The 16,061-nt window shown below is 60.2% G+C and overlaps 1 protein-coding gene across 5 annotated transcripts in view; it reads right to left on the bottom strand.

Moving 5' to 3' along the window:
- Positions 1–12,923: 12,923 nt before the first annotated feature.
- SMC1A (structural maintenance of chromosomes 1A) overlaps positions 12,924–16,061 on the bottom strand; it is a 70,666-nt gene continuing 67,528 nt past the window's right edge. For 3 of the 5 annotated variants that reach the window (XM_071420244.1, XM_071420245.1, XM_071420242.1), the window contains one exon: positions 12,924–15,112. In XM_071420244.1, coding sequence (XP_071276345.1) covers positions 15,029–15,112 — 84 coding nt within the window. In that variant the 3' untranslated portion in view covers positions 12,924–15,028. The remainder of the gene's footprint in view (positions 15,113–16,061) is intronic. The other 2 variants (XR_011677902.1, XR_011677903.1) reach the window with 2 other exon arrangements.

Raw genomic sequence — 16,061 nt, 5'->3', positions numbered from 1 at the left:
TCGCACCCGGTGTCACACCCTGGCACAGCGTCACACGCGGTGTCACATGCATTGTCACCACGCGGTGTCACCATTGTCACACACGGTGTCACACACGGTGTCACACAGTCCTTGCACAGGGTTGCACTGTGTCACACCCTGGCACAGCGTCACACGGTGTCACACACGGTGTCACATGTGGTGTCACCATTGTCACACACGATGTCACCATTGTCACACACCCTCGCATGGGGTTGCACGGTGTCACATGCAGTGTCACACCCACTGTCACACCCCAGTGTCACACGGTATCACACGGGAGTCACACACAGTGTCCACACCCCAGCACAGTGTCACGCGGTGTCACACCCAGGGTCACACCCAGTGTCACCCAATGTCACACCCAGGGTCACACATGGTGTCACCGCTGCCACACACACCATGTCACACCCAGTGTCACACACAGGGTCACACACCCAGTGTCACAGCCAGTGTCACAGCCAGTGTCACACCCAGGGTCACACGGGGTCACACCCAGGGTCACACCCAGGGTCACAGGCCAGGGTCACACGCTCCTGCATGGGGTTTCACAGGGTGTCACACACACACCCAGTGTCACACACAGCGTCACCCAGTGTCACACTCAATGTCACACACAGTGTAACACACCCGGTGCCACACCCGGTGCCACACCCAGCGTCACACGTAATGTCACACCCAGTGCCACACCCGGTGGTCACACACACAGTGTCACACGATGTCACCCGGTGCCACACCCAGTGTCACCCATAGTGTCACACGATGTCACACCCACTGTCACCCCCACTGTCGCACCCGGTGCCACCGGAGCCCTCGCAGCCCCCGCCCGGTGTCACCCGCGGTGTCCCCCCCCCCCCCCCCCCGTTCTGTCACCGTCCCCTGCCCTGGCGGTGTCACCCGCACCCGGCCCCTCCCCCATGGGGGCGGATTTTGGGGCCATTTTGGGCTTTTTTGGGGGGGGGGGGGGGGGTTGCTCCCGTTACCACGGCAACGCCCCCCCCCCCCCCCCCCCACCCTTTGTCGCCTCCCCCGGCGCTGTCACCGCTGTCACCCGCCCCGCGCCGTCGCCCGGCAACGCCGCCCCGGCACCCGCGCGGCCCCGCCTGTCGCGACATGACGCGTCGCGACATTGTCACAGCAGCTCGGGACGGCCCTGGCGCGACGCGTCAGCGCCGCTGCGACACGCCAGCCCTATCGCGACACGCCGGGGGCTGCACGGATAGATCAGCCCTGTCGCGACACGCCAGTCCTATCGCGACACGCCGGGGGCTGCCCGGATAGATCAGCCCTGTCGCGATATATCAGCCCTGTCGCGACACACCGGCCCCATCGCGCCGGGCCGGCTCCAGCGCAGCGCGTCACTGTCGCGACATGCGTGGGGAGGAGGAGGGGGGGGGGGGATGGCGGGACAGAACGGCCCTGTCGCGACAGAAACGGCGCTGTCGCGACTCACCTGAAACCCTCCCCCACCCCCGGGGAGGGGACCCAGGCGTCCGAGGAAGGGGGGGGGAGGGGAAGGGAGGGGGAGGGGGCGCGGGGTGGGGGGGAGGGGCAGCACTGACCTCACTGTCCTGGAGCTGTCGCGATCCGACCTGGGGGGGGAGGGGGAAAGGGGGGAGGGGTCAGTGAGGGGCAGGAGACCCCTCCCCCCACAATCCCCCTCCCGCCCAACCCCCCCCCGAAACCCCAAAACCCCCCCAAAACCCCCAAACCCCCCCAACCCCCCCGATGTCCCCCAGGTCCGTCCGTCCCCAGGTGCCCCCGGGACAGACGGAGCCGGGGGGGGGGGGGGAGGGGGGGCTCTGACGTCGCCCCTCCCCCCCCCGCGGGTCCCGCACCTGCTCCTCCCCCCCCAGGGGGGCGGATGGGGGAGGGGCCGCAGCCAAAAAATCCCGAACTGGGGATCCCAAATGAGAAACGGCACCAATGCCCGGGTTTGGGAATCCCAAATCCCACAAATCCCCCAATTTTGGGAATCCCCAAATCCCACAAATCCCAGATTTTGGGAATCCCAAATCTCTGATTTTGGGAGTCCCCAGTCCCACAAATCCCAAATTTTGGGAATCCCAAATCTCCGATTTTGGGAAGGGAATCCCAAATCTCAGATCCACAAATCCCCAATTTTGGGAATCCCAAATCCCTGATTCTGGGGAGGGAATCCCAAACCCTGGATCCTCAAATCCCCGATTTTGGCAATCCCAAATCCCACAAATCCCCGATTTTGGGGAAGAAAGCCTGAATCCCACAAATCCCCGATTTTGGGAATCCCCAGTCCCACAAATCCCCAGTTTTGAAAATCCCAAATTCCCAATTTTGGGAAGGGAATCCAAATCCCGGATCCACAAATCCCAGCTTTTGGGGCCATTTCTGATCCCCAATCCCAGTTTTGGGGGCCATTCCCAATCCCCATTTTTTTGGGGCATTCCTGACTCCTGTTTTAGGGCAGTTCCCCAATCCCCAATCCAGTTTTTGGTGCCATTCCCAATCCCGTTTTTTGCACCATTCCCCACCCCAATCCCAATTTTTGGGACTGTTCCCCATCCTCAATCCCATTTTCTGGGGCCGTTCCCTATCCCAGATTTTGGCACCATTCCCCATCCCAATCCCATTTTTTTGCATCATCCCCCTCCCCAGTCCCATTTTTTGGCCAAATCCCCCTCCCCAATCCCATAATTTAGAACCATCCCCTCCCAATCCCATATTTTAGGACCATCCCCTCCAATCCCATATTTTTATGATCACCCCCTTCCCAATCCCGTTTTTGGCCAAATCCCCCCTCCCCAATCCCATATTTTAGGGCCATCCCTCCCCAATCCCATATTTTAGGGCCATTTCCCCGCTCCCCAATCCCATATTTTAGGATCACCCCCTTCCCAATCCCGTTTTTTGGCCAAATCCCCCTCCCCAATCCCATATTTTAGAACCATACCTCCCTAATCCCATTATTTCAGGACCATCCCCTCCCCAATCCTATTTCAGGACCATCACCTCCCAGTCCCGTTTTTTAGGACCATCCCCTCCCTAATCCCGTATTTTAGGATCATCCCCTCCCCAATCCTATTTTAGAACCATCCCCTCCCAATCCTGTATTTTAGGACCATCCCTCCCTAATCCGTTTTTTTGGCCAAATCCCCCTCCCCCAATCCCACTATTTTAGGGCCATCCCTCCCCAATCCCATATTTTAGGACCATCCCCTCCCCAATCCCGTATTTTAGGACCATCCCCTCCCAATCCCGTATTTTAGAACCATCCCCTCCCAATCCCGTATTTTTGGGGCCATTTCCCCACTCCCCAGTCCCGTTTTTTAGGACCATCCCTCCCCAATCCCATATTTTTCGGACCATCCCTCCCTAATCCCATTTTTTGGCCAAATCCCCCTCCCCAGTCCCATATTTTAGGACCATCCCTCCCCAATCCCGTTTTTTGGCCAAATCCCCCTCCCCAATCCCATTTTTTGCACCATCCCTCCCTAATCCCATATTTTAGGACCATCCCTCCCTAATCCCGTTTTTTGGCCAAATCCCCCTCCCCAATCCTATTTTAGGACCATCCCCTCCCAATCCCGTATTTTAGGACCATCCCCTCCCAATCCCATATTTTAGAACCATCCCCTCCCCAATCCCGTATTTTCGGGGCCATCCCCTCCCCAATCCCGTATTTTAGGGACCATCCCCTCCCCAATCCCGTATTTCGGGCCATTTCCCCGCTCCCCAGCCCCGTTTTTTGGGGTGTCCCCCCCCGTACTTGCGCTGCAGGGTGGTGCGCCGGGCTGGTGCTGGCGCTGGTGCTGTGCCCCGCCCCCGGGGGCTGGAGCTGCGGGGAGGGGCCGCGGCTCAGCGGCCCCCCGCGCCCACTCCCGCTCCCAGCAGCTCCCGTAGGGCCCATCCCGGGCCCGGAACGGCGCCTCCCCGCTCCAGCCGGGCCGGGTACGGCCCCCCCTCCTGCTCCAGCCGGGCCGGGTACTGCGCGTCCCGCTCCGGGGTACGGCGCCTCTCGCTCCAGCCGCGCCGGGTACGGCCCCCTCTCGGGTCCATGCGGCTGGAATATTGTCCGTCCTGCTCCATCCTGCCCGAATATTGTCCATCCTGCTCCATCCTGGTGAATATTGTCCGTCCTGCTCCATCCTGGTGGAATATTGTCCGTCCTGTGCTCCATCCTGCTGGAATATTGCCCGTCCTGCTCCATCCTGCCCGGGGTACTGCCCGTCCCTCTCCAGGTGCGGCTGGTACTGGAGGTCCCGCTCCAGGCAGCCGTGGAACTGCCCCTCCTGCTCCATGCGGGCCGCGTAGGGCCCGTCGCGCTCGGTTCGGCTCAGGTAGGGTCTGTCCCGCTCCTTTCGGCTCGGGTAGGGCCGGTCGTGCTCGGCTCGGCCCGTGTAGGGGCCCGTCCGCGCTCGCTCAGAGCCTCGAAGGCCGCGTCGCGCTCCAGGTGTGCAGGGTAGGGCCGCTCCCGCTCCAGGTGCTCCGCGTAGCTCCCGTCGTGCTCCAGGTGCTCGGCGTAGGGTCCCGTCGCGCTCCAGGTGAGCCGGGGTACGCCCCGTCGGGGGTCGCCGTGGCTCGGGTAGGGGCAGGTCCGCGCTCGCCTCGGGCCGGGTAGGGCAGCTCGGGGGTCCCCGTAGAGCCCCTCGGCCTCCAGGTGGTTCTGGTACTGAGCCTCGGGGTCCGCGTGGCCCTGGGGACACAGAGGGGACACGGGGGGTGGCACCGCGGGCTGGGCAGGGATGGGGTCTGGGCAGGGATGGATGGACCTGGGACCCCCGACTCAGTGTGGGCATGGATGGAACCCCCTGACCCAGGATGGACATCCCTGAGATCCCCCTGATGGATGGACCTGGGACCCCCCTGACCCAATCCCACAAGGTCCAGGACCCCCTGACCTGCCCCAAATGGCCCTGGGACCCCCGACTCAGTCTGGGCATCCCCTGAGAGCCCCTTGGGGGTCCTGAGACCCCTGCCCTGGTCTGGACAGTCCCTGGGACCCCCCTGACCCGGGATGGACGGACTTGGGAGCCCCAGTCCCAGGTTTTGGTGCCAGTCCCATATTCTGCATTCCCAAATCCCAGATCCCCGATTTTGGGGCTGTTCCTGAACCCCTGGGCATCCCTGGGACCCCCCTGACCCAGCCTGGATGGCCCTGAGACCCCCAACTCAGTCTGGGCATCCCTGAGACCCCTGCCCTGGTCTGGACAGTCTGGGACCCCCTGATGGATGGACCTGGGAGCCCCAATCCCAGGTTTTGGTGCCAGTCCCATATTTTGCATTCCCAAATCCCAGATCCCCGATTTTGAGGCTGTTCCTGAACCCCTGGGCATCCCTGGGACCCCCTGAGCCAACCCCACAAGGTCCAGGACCCCCTGACCTGCCCCAAATGGCCCTGGGACCCCCAGCTCAGTTTGGGCATCCCTGGGACCCCCAAATCCCAGGTTTTGGTGCCAGTCCCAATTCCGGGATTCTGCATTCCCAAATCCCAGATCCCGGATTTTGGGGATGTCCAGATCCCCAAACCCAGATTTTGAGGGGGGTCCCAGATCGTGGATTTCCAAATCCCAGATTTTGACGGGAATGGCGGGGGGGGGGGGGGTCCCAGATGCCCAAATCCTGCATTTTTGGCAGATCCCAGGTTCTCCAATCCCACATCCTCGATTTTGGGGCTGTGTCCCCTGAACCCCCGGGCATCCCTGGGACCCCCCCTGACCTGCCCCAAATGGCCCTGGGACCCCCCGACCCAGTCTGGGCATCCCTGAGAGCCCCCTTGGGGGTCCTGAGACCCCTGCCCTGGTCTGGACAGTCCTGGGACCCCCCTGACCTGCCCCAAATGGCCCTGGGGGACCCCGGCCCTGGGGGACCCCTGCCCTGGGGGACCCCCCTGAATTGATCCCACAAGGTCCAGGACCCCCCTGCCCTGCCCCAAACGGCCCTGGGACCCCCACCCCAACCCCAGGAGCCCCCAGTGGGGGTCCCTGCTTAATTTTCCTCCCAATTTTTCTCTCTAGACCCCCCCCCCAATTCGGGGGTCCCTGGGCCACAGCCCCCCTATGACCCCCATGACCCCCAAACCCACTCAGGACCCCCCCCCCAAATCCCCCAGTGCAGCCCCTACACCCCAAATCCGGGCTCCTCACCCCTCTAAGCCCCCTCCCCACTCCACGAACCCCCCAAAATTGGGGTCCCCCCCTACACGACCCCCCCTCCACCCCCAGAATCCCCTCTCTGCCTCCAAACCCGGGGCTCACCCCAACCCCTCCCCACCCCAAATTTGGGGGTCCCCGCCCCGTGACCCCCTCCCCACCCCCAAAATCGGGGTCTCTGTCCTGTGACCGCCCCCCCCCCCCAGCCCTGCACCCCCAATCCTGGGCTCCCCACGACCCCCCCGAGCCCCTCCCCAACTCCGGGGGTCTCCATCCCCACGACCCCCCCCCCAATTCACCCTCCCCACCCAGACCCCAGTCCCGGTGACCCCTCGGTGACCCCACCCCCCCCCCACCGTGACCCCCACGTGACCCCGAGCTTCTGCCCCCCCCCAAACAACGCCCCCCCACCCCATAACCCCTGTGCCCCCCTCCTGGTGCCCCATAACCCACAGCCCCTCTGCCCATAACCCCCCCATAACCCACAGCCCCTATGCCCCAAACCCCCCCATAACCCACAGCCCCTCTGCCCCATAACCCCCACCATAAACCCCCCCCATAAACCCCCCCCATAACCCACAGCCCCTCTGCCCCATAACCCCCCCCAAACCCCCCCCAGTGTGCCCCCACCCCCTGAACGCCCCCCTAAACCCCCACATCTCCCATATCCCCATATGTTCCACACCCCCATATCTGCCCCACATCCCCATATCTGCCCCATATCTGCCCCATATCCCCATATCTACCCCATATCTGCCCCATATCCCCTGACACCACCCCTACACCCCCCTATCCCCCCACATCCCCCATATCCCCCATATCCCCCATATATCCCCCATAGTCCCCACATGTCCCCATATCCCCCACACCCCCCATATCCCCCATATCTCCCCCATAGTCCCCACATGTCCCCCATAACCCCCATATCCCCCACAGCCTCCACATGTCCCATATCCCCCCCATAGCCCCACATCCCCCATATGTTCCCAAACCCCCACATCTCCCCATATGCCCCCCCCATATCCCCACATGTTCCAAACCCCCACATCTCCCATATCCCCCCCCATATCCCCACATGTCCCACACACCCACAGCCCCATTTCCCCCCCATATCCCCCCCCATATCCCCCATATCCCCTACATGTCCCATAGCCCTGCATCCCCCCCCATACCCCCCACACCCTCATATTCCCCAATACTCCCCATAGCCCCCGTATGTCCCCATATCCCCCCATAGCCCCACATGTCCCCATATCCCCCCATAGCCCCCCATAGCCCCCACATGTCCCCATATCCCCCCATAAGCCCACCCATAGCCCCCAATTACCCCCCCATACCCCTATATCCCCCATATATTCCATGCTCCCATATCTCCCATATATCCCCCCATACCCCCCCTATGTCTCAAGCCCCCCATACCCCCCATATCCCCCACATGTTCCCATACTCCCCCGTATCTTCCAATGCCCCCATATCCCCCCATATCCACCCCATATCCCCCATATCCACCCCATACCCACATATCCCTCACAAGTTCCATATCCCCCCCATATCCACCCCCATATCCCCACATCCTCCATACTCCCCGTATCTTCCAATGCCCCCATTGTCCCCCATACCCCCCATACCTCTACCCCATATCCCCCCCATATCCCTCACAAGTCCCATATCCCCCCCCAATATCCCCCATACCTCCCACATGTTCCATACCCCCCCATGTCCCCCCATATCCCCCCTACATCCCCAAACCCCCATAATCCTCCCCACACTCCCCAATACCCCCATACCCCCTATACCCCCCATATGTCCCCTATACCCCCCATATATGGGCGCGTCCCTATCCCCATATCCCCCCCACATCCCCCAATACCCCCAGACCCCCATATCCCCCACATGTCCCACACCCCCCATATCCCCCCCAATATCCGGGGGCGTCGCTATCCCCACACCCCCCAATCCCCCCCATATCCCCAATACCCCCCACACCCCCCATATCCCCAATACCCCCACACCTCCAATCCCCCATATCCGGGGGCGGTCCCTATCCCCGCACCCCCAACCCCCCCCCCCACGCCCCCCGCCCCCCATCTCACCGGGTGCCGGGGGGTGCCGGCGTTGCCCCCCGCCCCTCGCTGCCGCAGGTGCCGGTTCTCCCGGGCCAGGCGCTGCAGTTGCCCCTCGAGCTGCGCGATGCGGCGGCGCTGCGAGGCCAGGAGATGTCGCTGAGTCGCGATAATCCGGTTGAGCTCCAGCAGGTACTCGACAGCGCGGTCGGGGGGCTCGGAACCCCCCGGGGGGGCCCCCGCCGCCCCCCGCGCCCTCCATCCCCCCCCCCCCCACGGGAGGAAAAAAAAAATTTAAAAAAAAAAAAAAAATGTGGGGAGGGGGCGAGGGTGGGGGTGGTGGGGGGGGGTCAAGGAGGGGGGGGCTGGCATGGGGTGGGGGGGGGCAGTGAAATTAAATTAAAATTTTGGGGTGGGGGGGTGTGGAATTAAATTAAAAATTGGGGGGGGTGTAAAATGTGAAATGGGGGGGGGGGGGGGGGGTCCGGCAGCCCCGAGGGTGGGGGGGGGGTGTGGGGGGGGTGTGGGGGGCCCTGGATGGGGGGTGGGGGATGGGGGGGGCCCCCGAGTGTGATGGGGGGGGGGGGGGTGGCCCGGCCGGGGGGTGGCGGGGCGGGGGGGGGTGGGGGGGGCGGCTCGGGGGGGCCCGATCCGGGGCGCGGAGCTCGGAGGGAGGAGGCGAAGCGGGTGGGGGCGGGGCGGGGGGCGGGGTTACGGCGGCCCCTCCCCCCCTGCCCAAACCCCACCCCCCCCTCCCACCCGGCCATGAACCGCCCCCCCCCCCCCCCCCCCCAAAATGGTGGAGAGTGGGGGGGGGGGGGGGTGGGGGACACCTCCTCCCCCCCCCATCCCAAAAAGGGACCCCCCCCCCACGTCCTGCCCCCGCCCCCTTCATTAATCCTAATTAACACCCCAAGCTGGGGGGGGGCTGGGCTTGGACCCCCCCCCCTCCCCCCTCCAAAACTCTTGGGGGACCCCCGGGAGCGCTCCCAGCCCCTCCCCCAACCCCCCCATAACTTTGTGACCCCCCCGCGACCCCCGCTCTGTGACCCCCCCCCCCCCCCCCGGTGCCGCCCCCTGTGGTCCCCCCCCCCCCCCCCCCCCCCGGTGCCACCCCCTGTCCCCCCCCCCCCCCCGGCGCTGCCGCCGGCTCAGCCCCGCTCCGTTTCCATGGCAACGGGTCACAAATAACTCGGGCTCTGATTGGGGTTCGGCCGCCGCACGGGGAGGGACCCCCCGCCCCCCCAGAGCCCCCCCCGGAGCCCCCCAAAGCCCCCAGAGCCCTCCCAGCGCCCTCAGAGCCCCGCGGAACCCCCAGAGAGCTCCAGAGGCCCCCCAAAACCCCCTCAGCACCCCCCAAATCCCCTCAGAACCCCCCCCGGAACCCCCCAAATCCCACAGAGCCCTCCCAGCGCCCTCAGACCCCCACGGACCCCCCAAATCCCTCCCCCCCCTCAGGCCCCCAAAAGCCCCTCCCGGACCTCCCCAATGCCCCCAGACCCCCCCCCATTCCCCTCAGACCCCCCCCAAAGCCCCCTCTGGACCCCCCAGACCCTGCCTGGATGCCCCCAAATCCCCCAGACCCCTCCCAGAACCCCCATTCCCCTCAGACCCCCCCCCAGAAACCCCCAAAGAGCCCCCAGACCCCTCCCAGCGCCCCCAGATCCCCGCGGAGCCCCCCAAAGTCCTCCCAGCACCACCCCCAGACCCCCCCCAAAGCCCCCAAAGCCTCCGAGAGCCCCCAGACCCCTCCCAGCCCCTGCCCAGACCCCCCCAAAGCCCCCCTCCGGACCCCCACCCCCCAAACCCCCCCCCTGCACCCCCAGACCCCCCCCAGAGCCCCCCGAGAGCCCCGGACCCCTCCCACTGCCCAAGGGCTGTGACCCCCTCCCCACCCCGGGGTCCCTATGGATCCCATACAGCCCCTAGAGATCCCCTATAAACCCCTATGGATCCCCTATAGCCCCTTCTATACCCCCCTAGATCCCCTATAGATCCCATACAGCCCCTAGAGATCCCCTATAGATCCCTAGATCCCCTATAGCCCCCCTAGATCCCCCTATAGCCCCTTCTATACCCCTATAGATCCCCTATAGATCCCATACAGCCCCTAGAGATCCCCCTATAAACCCCTATGGATCCCATTGATCCCCTATAGCCCCTTCTATAGCCCCCTAGATCCCCTATAGATCCCATACAGCCCCTAGAGATCCCCTATAAACCCCTATGGATCCCATTGATCCCCTATAGCCCCTTCTATACCCCCCTAGATCCCCTATAGATCCCATACAGCCCCTAGAGATCCCCTATAGATCCCCTAGATCCCCTATAGCCCCTTCTATACCCCCTAGATCCCCTATAGATCCCATGCAGCCCCTATAGATCCCCTATAAACCCCTATGGATCCCCTATGGATCCCCTATAGCCCCTTCTATACCCCCCATAGATCCCCTATAGATCCCATGCAGCCCCTATAGATCCCCTATAAACCCCTATGGATCCCCTATGGATCCCCTATAGCCCCTTCTATACCCCCATAGATCCCCTATAGATCCCATACAGCCCCTATAGATCCCCTATAGATCCCCTATAAACCCCTATGGATCCCCTACAGCCCCTTTATACCCCCCTAGATCTCCTATAGATCCCATACAGCCCCTATAGATCCCCTATAGATCCCCTAGATCCCCTATAGCCCCTCTATACCCCTATAGATCCCCTAATAGAACCCCTAGAGTTCCCCTATAGATCCCCTATAGCCCCTATATACCCCCCTAGATCCCCTATAGATCCCATACAGCCCCTAGAGATCCCCTAATAGAACCCCTAGAGTTCCCCTATAGATCCCCTATAGCCCCTATATACCCCCCTAGATCCCCTATAGATCCCATACAGCCCCTAGAGATCCCCTAATAGAACCCCTAGAGTTCCCCTATAGCCCCCCATAGATCCCCTGTAGCAGCTTCTATACCCCCCTAGATCTCCTATAGATCCCCTAATAAACCCCTAGAGTTCCCCTAACGATCCCCTATGGATCCTACAGATCCCCTATAGCCCCCATAGATCCCCTATAGTTCACCCATAGATCCCCTATAGAACCCCCTAGATCCCCTATAGCCCCCTAACCCTAACCCTAGAGATCCCCCATAGCCCCTTCTACACCCTCCAAGATCCCCTATGGATCCCCCATAACCCCCCACAGATCCCCTACAGCGCCTATAGAACCCCTATGGCCCCCATAGATCCCCTATAGATCCTCCATAGATCCCCTATAGATCCTCCATAGACCCCCCTATAACCCCCATAGATCCCCTTATAGATCCCCTATACCCCTCTATAGATTCCCCCATAGATCCCCTTATAGATTCCCCTATAGAACCCCCCTAGATCCCCTATAGCCCCTTCTACACCCCCCGAGATGCCCTAGAGATCCCCTACAGCCCCTATAAATCCCCCATAGATCCCCTATAGCCTGTATGGATCCCCCCGAGATTCCCTCTAGATCCCCCCCCAGCCACTATAGATCCCACATAGCCCCCTATAGATCCCCTATAGATCCCCAATAGCCCCCATATGGATCCCCTATAGCCCTACAGACCCCATAGATACTACAGACTCCCTATAGCCCCTATAGATCCCCCATAGATCCCCTACAGATCCCCAGTAGCCCCCATATAGGTCCCCTATAGATGGCTGTAGATCCCCCATAGATCCCTTAGAGATCCCCTATAGATCCCCTACAGCCCCTAGAGACACTACAGACCCCCTATAGATGCTATAGATCCCCTATAGCCCCCCTATAGATCCCCCATAGCCCTACAGACCCCCTATAGATGCTATAGATCCCCCATAGCCCCCCCATAGCCCCCCCCCATAGCCCTACAGACCCCCTACAGATGCTATAGATCCCCCATAAATCCCCCATAGCCCCCTATAGATCCCCTATAGATCCCCCATAGCCCTACAGACCCCCTATAGATGCTATAGATCCCCCATAGATCCCCCATAAATCCCCCATAGCGCTATAGATCCCCTATAGATCCCCCATAGCCCACTACAGAAACCCCATAGATCCCCTATAACCCCATTATAGATCCCCTATAGAACCCTACAGATTCCCCCAGATCCCCTATAGCCCCCCCATAGATCCCCCATAGATCCCCTACAGCCCATACAGATCCATAGCCCCTATAGAACCCTACAGATCCCCCATAAATCCCCTACAGATCCCCTATAGCTCCCCATAGATCCCCACAGACCCCCTACAGCCCATACAGATCCCCTATAGCCCCCATAAATCCCCCATAAATCCCCTACAGATCCCCTATAGCCCCCACATAGATCCCCCATAGATCCCCCATAGATCCCCATAGCCCCCCCATAGATCCCCCATAAATCCCCATAGCCCCCATAGATCCCCTATAGCCCCCCCATAGATCCCCTATAGATCCCCTATAGCCCCCCATAGATCCCCATAGCCCCCATAGATCCCCTATAGCCCCCCCATAGATCCCCCACAGATCCCCTATAAATCCCCCATAGATCCCCTATAGGCCCCCCATAGATCCCCTATAGCCCCCCCATAAATCCCCCATAGATCCCCATAGCCCCCCCATAGATCCCCCTCCCCCCCCCCCCTTGATTTTAATTTTTAATTTAATTGATTTTTAATTGAATTAATTTTTAATTTAATTCATTTAATTTTCGTTAATATTTTATTTTTATTTTATTTTATTTCCATTTGCCTTCCCCAAATCCGGGGAAATTCCATAAAAACCGCGGGGGGAAGGGGAAGGGACACCCCAAAATCGGGGGGGGGTGCAAAGGGGACCCCAAAATTTTGGGGGGGGAGGGGGCAGAGACCCCACAGGGGACCCCAAATTTGGGGGGGGTCCCCAATTTTAGGGGGTTCCCCACCCAAGGGACTTTTGGGAGGACCCCAAAATTTGGGGCAGGGGCACCCAGGGACCCCAAAATTTGGGGGGGTCCCAATTTTGGGGATCCCCAGCCCCACCCAAGGACTTTTGGGGAGACCCCGAAATTTGGGGTGGGGGCACCCAGGGACCCCAAAATTTGGGGGGGGGGGGTCTTTACCCCCACCTAAAGGGGACCTTGAGGGACCCCAAATTTGGGGGGGGGGTCCCCAATTTTAGGGGGTTCCCCACCCAAGGGACTTTAGGGGGGACCCCAAAATTTGGGGGCGAGGTCCAGGACCCCATAAAGGAAACCCCAAAATTTGGGGGGGGGTCCCGGGAATTCGGGGGGAGGGCGGCACCACCCAGGGACCCCAACATTTGAAGTGGGGGGGGGTCCCAGGGATTTTGGGGGATCCCGAGGAGTTTTTGGGGTCACGATGATTTTGGGGGGGGGGGGGGTCCCAGGGATTTTGGGGGTCTCGAGGATTTTGGGAGGGGGGGTCCTGGGATTTTGGGGTCCCCGGGATTTTTCGGGGGGGGGTCCCAGGATTTGAGGGGTCCCAAAAATTTTGGGGTCCTGAAGATTTTGGTGGGGGGGTCCCAGATTTTGGGGTCACGATGATTTTAGGGGGGGGTCCTGGTATTTTGGGGTCCCCAGTATTTTGGGGGGGGTTCATGATGAGTTTGGGTGGGATCCTGGGATTTTGGGGTCCCTGGGATTTTGGGGGGGTTCATGATGAATTTTGGGGGGGGTCCTGGGATTTTGGGGTCTTGAGGATTTTGGGAGGGGGTCCCCAGGATTTTGGGGTCTCAATGATTTTGGGGGGGTTCATGATGAATTTTGGGGGGGGTCCTGGGATTTTGGGGTCTCGAGGATTTTGGGAGGGGGTCCCCAGGATTTTTTGGGGTCATGATTTTAGGGGGGTCCCCGGATTTTGAGGGGGGGTTCATGATGAATTTGGGGGGGGGTTCCCCAGGATTTTCTGGGGGTTCCCCAGGATTTTGGGGGGGGTCCCCAGTATTTTGGGGGGGGTTCATGATGAATTTGGGGGCGGTCCCCAGGAGTTTGGGGTCTCGATTTTGGGGGGGGGTTCATGATGAATTTGGGGGGGTCCTGGGATTTTGGGGTCTTCGGGTTTTTTGGGGGGGGGTCCCGAGGATTTTGGGGTCACGATGATTTTGGGGGGGGATTCATGATGAATTTTGGGGGTGTCCTGGGATTTTGGGGTCCCCGGGATTTTGGGGGGGGTTCATGATGAATTTGGGGGCGGTCCCCGAGATTTTAGGGTCACGAAGATGTTGGGGTGGGGGTCCCCAGGATTTTGGGGTCTCGAGGATTTTGGGGAGGGGTTCCTGGGATTTTGGGGTCCCCGGGATTTTGGGGGGGGTTCATGATGAATTTCGGGGGGTCCCGGGGATTTTGGGGTCCCTGGGATTTTGAGGGGGGGGTCCCCAGGATTTTGGGGTCTCAATGATTTTGGGGGGGTTCATGATGAATTTTGGGGGGGTCCTGGGATTTTGGGGTCTTCGGGTTTTTTGGGGGGGGTCCCGAGGATTTTGGGGTCTCGAGGATTTTGGGGGGGGATTCATGATGAATTTTGGGGGTGTCCTGGGATTTTGGGGTCCCCGGGATTTTGGGGGGGGTTCATGATGAATTTGGGGGCGGTCCCCGAGATTTTAGGGTCACGAAGATGTTGGGGTGGGGGTCCCCAGGATTTTGGGGTCTCGAGGATTTTGGGGGGGGATTCATGATGAATTTTGGGGGTGTCCTGGGATTTTGGGGTCTCGAGGATTTTGGGGAGGGGTTCCTGGGATTTTGGGGTCCCCGGGATTTTGGGGGGGGTTCATGATGAATTCGGGGGGTTCAGGGGGATTTTGGGGTCCCCGATGATTTTGGGGGGGGTCACTGCTCGTTGGGGTTGGGGTTGGTGTCCGGGTACTTGGTGAGGTCAAAGGTCAGCACTTTGCTGATGACGCAATCGCCTTGCTGGGGGGGGGGGGAGGGGAGGGGCGGGGTCACAGCCCGGCCTGGGACCCCCCCCCAAAATCCCTGTGACCCCAAAATGCCCCTGAACCCCCCCCCAAAAAAAACCCAACCCCAAAAAAACCCATCCCAAAAACCCAAACCCAAAAAAACCCAAAAAAACCCAACCCCCCAAAAAAACCCCAAAAACCCAAACCCCAAAAACCCCACCCCAAAAAAACCCAACCCCAAAAACCCAACCCCCACCCTGAATGGGGACCCCACCCCCCAAATTTTGGGGCTTTTTGAGACCCCCCCCTGCCCCCCCTCCCCTCAGTTTTGGGGTATTTTGGGATAATTTTGGGGATATTTTGGGGATAATTTTGGGGTATTTTAGGGATATTTTTGGGGTATTTGGGGATATTTTTGGGGATATTTTTGGGGATAATTTTGGGGTATTTTGGGATAATTTTGGGGGGATTTTGGGGATTTTTGGGGATATTTTTGGGGATAATTTTGGGGTATTTTGGGATAATTTTGGGGGGATTTTGGGGATTTTTGGGGGTATTTTGGGGATATTTTTTGGGATATTTTTTTGGATATTTTTGGGGGATTATTTAGGGATATTCGGGGTATTTGGGGGTATTTTAGGGTAATTTGGGGGGATTTGAGGTATTTTTGGGGCATTTCTGGGGGATTTTTGTATTTTGGGGTATTTAGGGGCAACTTTGTGCATTTCAGGGGTATTTTGGGGTATTTTTGGGGTGATATTTTGGGGATTTTTTGGGGGGGAATATTTAGGGATATTCGAGGTATTTTGGGGTATTTTAGGGTAATTTTGGGGTATTTTGGGCTGGTTCAGGGGTATTTCTGTGGGTTTTGTATTTAGGAGTATTTTTTGGTATTTCAGGGGTATTTTTTTGTATTTTGGGTATTAAGGGGTATCTTTCTGCATTTCAGGGCTATTTTGGGG

Source organism: Agelaius tricolor, unplaced genomic scaffold, assembly GCF_023055355.1.
Source record: "Agelaius tricolor isolate 1412-34295 unplaced genomic scaffold, bAgeTri1.0.p SCAF_130, whole genome shotgun sequence".
NCBI lineage: Eukaryota > Metazoa > Chordata > Aves > Passeriformes > Icteridae > Agelaius > Agelaius tricolor.
This window is presented reverse-complemented; position numbering and strand designations above follow the sequence as displayed.